At 52.3% G+C, this 7,196-nt stretch overlaps 1 protein-coding gene across 1 annotated transcript; it reads right to left on the bottom strand.

Annotated features, from left to right (window-relative positions):
- Positions 1-5,517: 5,517 nt before the first annotated feature.
- LOC120040671 (trinucleotide repeat-containing gene 6A protein-like) lies at positions 5,518-6,716 on the bottom strand. Its single transcript, XM_038985748.1, has 2 exons — positions 6,556-6,716; positions 5,518-6,102 (listed from the first exon to the last, which is right to left on the bottom strand). Exons 1-2 carry the CDS (start codon positions 6,693-6,695, stop codon positions 5,751-5,753), a joined length of 492 nt encoding a protein of 163 aa, XP_038841676.1. The 5' UTR covers positions 6,696-6,716; the 3' UTR covers positions 5,518-5,750.
- Positions 6,717-7,196: the final 480 nt, after the last annotated feature.

Raw genomic sequence — 7,196 nt, forward strand, 5'->3', positions numbered from 1 at the left:
CTCCCAGTCTGCAGAGAGACAGGACAGCCTCCCAGTCTGCAGAGAGACAGACAGCCTCCCAGTCTGCAGAGAGACAGACAGCCTCCCAGTCTGCAGAGAGACAGACAGCCTCCCAGTCTGCAGAGAGACAGACAGCCTCCCAGTCTGCAGAGAGACAGACAGCCTCCTAGTCTGCAGAGAGACAGACAGCCTCCTAGTCTGCAGAGAGACAGACAGCCTCCTAGTCTGCAGAGAGACAGACAGACAGCCTCCTCTCTTTCCATCTTTAAATAATCCAAGTGCAAATCCAAAAGTTCCTCAGTTCAGCGTCTCAATAAAGTTATTATTCACACCTCAGTTCAGCGTCTCAATAAAGTTAATATTCACACCAAAACAAAAACCTGGTTTCCGATGTTTCATGCAACAGTTTGTTAAAACAAAAAAAAGTGAGACAAGCAAAAAAAAATAAGTGGAATTAAGTAAACAAATATTGTTATTGTTGTTGTTGATTGATATATTTGGTAGAGCGGTGGTTTAACTAACACGGTTGAATACTGGCACAGCACTCGCAGGTCATAACAAGAGTAATACTCAAAAAGGGGGTGTGTCTTGTATTGTACGCTAATGCTTTTAAGTTGTTCAATACAGTCAAGGAACACCACGTCAAAAACACACACAACTAGCAACTTCTACTAGTCAAATAAAACTACTGGGAGAGAAACAAAGATTCTAAATATAAAAAAACGTAAGTAAAGACATGAAGGTCCATGGCTTTTTGCCCGAACGCTGACATCTCTCCCCGTTGTTAAGCTCTCGCACATTCTGCATCGTCATAACTAAAAAAAATCAATATTGTAAATAGTGGGTAGATCTACGTCGTTATTCAAATGCGCTGTGTTTTACGACCACCGATAGGTTACATTAACCCTCCCCCCACCAGCCCCCCTCCCCCCCAGCGATGACAGAGAGAGCGCCATCTAGGGAGATACGAAAAGGCCAAAACCCCCCCCGATTCACCAGGACCGATTCTAAAATGGCTGCCTGCTCCCGACACCAGCAGTAGTGCACTATGGGGATTAAAAAGGGGAGTCATTAGAGCCACACAGCATCAGGTGAGGATCCGACAGGTAAAGACTACAGTCTACCTGTAAAGACATTTACAATCATTCTCTGTTGTAAACAGACAGGGTAAAAAAAACTCTGGACTTGGCTGTAATCTTCTCTTCAGGACACACAAGTAACAAGGCAATGAAATGTGGACGACTTTTTACACCGTTCAAAAATATTAAATCAAACAAGAAACACACAAAAAAAACACTATTATTGTTTTTTGTTTTTTTGTTTACAGATAATTTCTTCTTGACCCCCATCTGTGGCATTGAGAGAGATTGAAACAAGGTCATATATATATATAGATCATCATCACATTATTCACTTCTGGAAACATTTTAAAACATTTTTTGACATTGTGACACAGACAGAACTAGCCAGGATCCCCCCCCCCGCAACCATGTCTGTAGTCCTTGTGACTGGCTACAATATGCATAGATACAGGGATCAGTCCCACTGACGTCACACACACACACACACACACACTGGGGAGGACAGTGGCGCGGAGGAGGAGGAGGAGGACGAGGAGGAAGCACATTGATCTCTCTACCTTTCCTTAAAAAGACAGCATTTATTTGGACAAGCAGTGTGTAGTGAAACCGCAGAGCTCTTCCACATTAAAGCGGGTATTTTGGCAGAGAACAAACTAACTAACTCACACAACTAGAAGACGTCTCAGTGCTAGAAGATGGATGACGATCCTACGAGGAGAGGATCTGGGGGGAGAAACTGCCTCCATTTCCTGAGAACCATTGCTGGTTATGAAGCAGGCGAGAGAAACAGGTCTAACCAGAACCACACCAGATCTACTGGCCGACCCCCCACACCATATCTACAGTCAGGACACTGGCCGACCCCACACACCAGATCTACAGTCAGGACACTGACCGACCCCACACCAGATCTACAGTCAGGACACTGACCGACCCCCCACACCAGATCTACAGTCAGGACACTGGTCGACCCCCACACCAGATCTACAGTCAGGACACTGGCCGACCCCACACCAGATCTACAGTCAGGACACTGGCCGACCCCACACCAGATCTACAGTCAGGACACTGGCCGACCCCCACACCAGATCTACAGTCAGGACACTGGCCGACCCCCACACCAGATCTACAGTCAGGACACTGGCCGACCCCCACACCAGATCTACAGTCAGGACACTGGCCGACCCCCACACCAGATCTACAGTCAGAACACTGGCCGACCCCACACCAGATCTACAGTCAGGACACTGGCCGACCCCCCACACCAGATCTACTGACCGACCCCACACCAGATCTACAGTCAGGACACTGGCCGACCCCCCACACCAGATCTACTGACCGACCCCCACACCAGATCTACAGTCAGGACACTGACCGACCCCCCACACCAGATCTACAGTCAGGACACTGACCGACCCCCACACCAGATCTACAGTCAGGACACTGACCGACCCCCACACCAGATCTACAGTCAGGACACTGACCGACCCCCACACCAGATCTACTGACCGACCCCCACACCAGATCTACAGTCAGGACACTGGCCGACCCCCCACACCAGATCTACAGTCAGGACACTGACCGACCCCCACACCAGATCTACAGTCAGGACACTGGCCGACCCCCCACACCAGATCTACTGACCGACCCCACACCAGATCTACAGTCAGGACACTGGCCGACCCCCACACCAGATCTACTGACCAACCCCCACACCAGATCTACTGACCGACCCCACACCAGATCTACTGACAGAACACTGGCCGACCCCCCACACCGGATCTACTGACCGACCCCCACACCAGATCTACAGTCAGGACACTGACCGACCCCACACCAGATCTACTGACCGACCCCACACCAGATCTACAGTCAGAACACTGGCCGACCCCACACCAGATCTACTGACCGACCCCCACACCAGATCTACAGTCAGGACACTGACCGACCCCCACACCAGATCTACAGTCAGGACACTGACCGACCCCCACACCAGATCTACAGTCAGGACACTGACCGACCCCACACCAGATCTACTGACCGACCCCACACCAGATCTACAGTCAGAACACTGACCGACCCCCACACCAGATCTACAGTCAGGACACTGACCGACCCCACACCAGATCTACTGACCGACCCCCACACCAGATCTACAGTCAGGACACTGACCGACCCCCACACCAGATCTACAGTCAGGACACTGACCGACCCCCACACCAGATCTACAGTCAGGACACTGACCGACCCCCACACCGGATCTACTGACCGACCCCCACACCAGATCTACAGTCAGGACACTGACCGACCCCCACACCAGATCTACAGTCAGGACACTGACCGACCCCCACACCGGATCTACTGACCGACCCCCACACCAGATCTACAGTCAGGACACTGACCGACCCCCACACCAGATCTACAGTCAGGACACTGACCGACCCCCACACCGGATCTACTGACCGACCCCCACACCAGATCTACAGTCAGGACACTGACCGACCCCCACACCGGATCTACTGACCGACCCCCACACCAGATCTACAGTCAGAACACTGACCGACCCCCACACCGGATCTACTGACCGACCCCCACACCAGATCTACAGTCAGAACACTGACCGACCCCCACACCGGATCTACTGACCGACCCCCACACCAGATCTACAGTCAGAACACTGACCGACCCCCACACCAGATCTACAGTCAGAACACTGACCGACCCCCACACCGGATCTACTGACCGACCCCCACACCAGATCTACAGTCAGGACACTGACCGACCCCCACACCGGATCTACTGACCGACCCCCACACCGGATCTACTGACCGACCCCCACACCGGATCTACTGACCGACCCCCACACCAGATCTACAGTCAGGACACTGACCGACCCCCACACCGGATCTACTGACCGACCCCCACACCAGATCTACAGTCAGGACACTGACCGACCCCCACACCGGATCTACTGACCGACCCCCACACCGGATCTACAGTCAGAACATGGTTCCCAGTTCCCAGAGTTTCAGCATCGTCTTCATCCTCTATGGAGTTGTGGTATAGATTTTATTCATACATTTTTTTTTAAACATTTTTACTTTTTGTATTTTTTTTCTTGCGATTTTTTCATTTTAATAGATTTTTTTAAATTGTTTATTTTATTTTTAAAATGAAGGAAGATGACCACCCACCTGTCGCCCTCCTAAAGCCTGTAAACAAGAGGCCGTCTCCATAACAACCGGACCACGTCGCCATATCAACCGGACCACGTCCCCATAACAACCGGAGGCCGTCCCCATAACAACCGGAGGCCGTCCCCATAACAACCGGAGGCCGTCCCCATAACAACATGTTCTGCGTCTGTTGTCAAAGTCGTCCCCCCCACCCGTCTGGCAGGGCGGGACTCTAGTCACAGCGGAGAGTGGATACAGTCCTTTACGCTGCACAGCTTCACCATCTTTAGTTTTAAAAACACAACATCGGTGCAATACTTCTTTAAACATCATCAAATAATCCTAAATTAGCATTTCTATATGTTAAACTGGTTTCTCCACAAAACCACTGGAAGGTATTTGTGCCAAGGCAGAGAGGAGAGCGCGCGCACACACACACACACACACACACACACACACACACACACACACACACACACACACACACACACACACACACACACACACACACAGTAAGAACGTCCTTGAGTAAACAGCTACACTGGAACTGGCAGCCCCCCTCTGTATTGCAGATTAAACACTGAGAAAAAACCATTTCAGTGCAAAGTGAGAACAACAACAACAAAGAAGCTCGTAACTCCAACATGGTCGGCAAAAACAAAACGACTAAATAAAAAACACAAATGATTGGAATTCCAAGAACATGATGAAATAAGCTTTTTTGTTTGTTTAGGTTTATAGTTTGTCGTCGTCAGAAGAAGCACTACCTGGAAAAAGCATAAGGCGTTGACTGTCCTTCACATTATGGCGTGATTCAAGTATACCAACTGATATGTGTGTTTTCTGGGGGCGAAAAAACAACGTGGATTTATGTGCAGGGAAAAAAACGTTACGTATTTTCCACAGGGTGACCCCCCCCCCCCACTTCCTGTACGTATTTTCCACAGGGTGACCCCCCCCCCCTCCACTTCCTGTACGTATTTTCCACAGGGTGACCCCCCCCCCCCCCCACTTCCTGTACGTATTTTCCACAGGGTGACCCCCCCCCCCCCACCACTTCCTGTACGTATTTTCCACAGGGTGACCCCCCTCTCACTTCCTGTACGTATTTTCCACAGGGTGACCCCCCCCACTCCCCCCCCCCCCCCACTTCCTGTACGTATTTTCCACAGGGTGACCCCCCCCCCCCCACTTCCTGTACGTATTTTCCACAGGGTGACCCCCCCCCTCCACTTCCTGTACGTATTTTCCACAGGGTGACCCCCCCCCCTCCACTTCCTGTACGTATTTTCCACAGGGTGACCCCCCCTCCTATATATTTGTAAGTGAGAAGGAGACCAACTAGTGACATTGTGTTATTTACCAAGTCTCTTTTTTTGTTTTGTTTTTTGGTCTTCGACTTTCTTTTCTTTGTGTTTGAGACGGCGGCGATAACGATTCTAGACTCGTCCGTCTGTCGTCACGCTGTCCAGCGTTTGACTGAGGCGGGGCTTTACATGGAGTCCCCGCCCCCTGTCAGGTGATCCACGGGGAGGAAGGAGCTGATTGGAGAAGGGCTGTTGATCCTGCCGCCCTCGCTGGCGCCCCATAGGCTAGTGGAATAGTTCAACCCGCCCCAAAGGGAGGAGCTATGGAGGTCGCTGACGTTCCATTGACTGGGCTCCGGGGCGCGGCTGGGGAAGGGGTGGGAACCCTCCAAGGCTCCGCCCATTCGGCTCTGAGAGGAGCCAATGGCCTGCCAGCCCGGGGAGGCAGCGGCCAATGACTGACCTTGTGCAAAGAAACGGTTGATTTCCTCCTCACTGGCAAACTCAGCCAGAATGGTAGTGTTCCCTAGTACACACCTGAGGAGAGAGAAGAGAGGGAGATGAAGAGGACAGAGAAGAGATGACAGAGAGAGAGAAGAGAGGGAGATGAAGAGGACAGAGAAGAGATGACAGAGAGAGAGAAGAGAGGGAGATGAAGAGGACAGAGAGAGAGAGAGGGATGAATAGGACAGAGAGAGAGAGAGAGAGAGAGAGAGGGAGATGAAGAGGACAGAGAAGAGAGGGAGATGAAGAGGACAGAGAAGAGAGGGAGATGAAGAGGACAGAGAAGAGAGGGAGATGAAGAGGACAGAGAAGAGAGGGAGATGAAGAGAGAGAGAGGAGAGGACAGAGAGAGAAGAGAGGACAGAGAAGAGGAGAGGGATGAAGAGGACAGAGAGAGAGATGAATAGGACAGAGAAGAGGAGATGGATGAAGAGGAGAGGGATGAATAGGAGGAGGGAGTTGCATGTGTGTGTATAATTGTCTTACATGTGCAGACTCTTCTGTGCCTTGGCTGCCTCGTCCTTGGAGCTGTAACATACGACAGCATTGCCGTGAGGCAGGTTGAGGTGGAATGTAATCAGAGGACCGTGTTGCATACAGAGAGTCCTCAGAGTAGAACCATCCATCTGGGGAGAGGAGGGAGGAGAGGGGAGGGAGGAGAGGGGGGGGAGGAGAGGGGGGGAGGAGAAGGGAGGGGAGGGAGGAGAGGGGAGAGGGAGGAGAGAGGAGGGGAGGGAAGGGAGGAGAGAGGAGGGGAGAGGAGGGGAGGGGAGGAGAGGGGAGGGGAGGAGAGGGGAGGAGAGGGGAGGAGAGGGGAGGGAGGAGAGGGGAGAGAGAAGAGAGAGGGAGGAGAGGGGAGAGAGAAGAGAGAGGGAGGAGAGGGGAGAGAGAAGAGGGAGGGAGGAGGAGAGAGAGGAGGGGAGGGAGGAGGGGGAGGAGAGGGAGGAGAGGGAGGAGAGAGATGAGAGGGAGGAGGGGAGGGAGGGAGGAGGAGAGGGAGGGAGGAGAGGAGGGGAGAGAGGAGAGGGAGGGAGGAGAGGAGGGGAGAGAGAGGAGGGAGGAGAGGAGGGGAGAGGGAGGGAGGAGAGGAGGAGGAGGAGAGAGGAGGGAGGAGGAGGAGAGAGAGG

Source organism: Salvelinus namaycush, unplaced genomic scaffold, assembly GCF_016432855.1.
Source record: "Salvelinus namaycush isolate Seneca unplaced genomic scaffold, SaNama_1.0 Scaffold3710, whole genome shotgun sequence".
In the NCBI taxonomy this organism is placed as follows: domain Eukaryota; kingdom Metazoa; phylum Chordata; class Actinopteri; order Salmoniformes; family Salmonidae; genus Salvelinus; species Salvelinus namaycush.

What these genes read in the sequence shown, in the direction of transcription:
- LOC120040671 (XM_038985748.1), bottom strand. Translation starts at nt 6,695, where the DNA reads ATGGATGGTTCTACTCTGAGGACTCTCTGTATGCAACACGGTCCTCTG. An exon ending in GCACAGAAGAGTCTGCACAT is followed by an intron (nt 6,103 to 6,555) that starts GTAAGACAATTA and finishes CTCTCTCCTCAG; the next exon opens with GTGTGTACTAGGGAACACTA.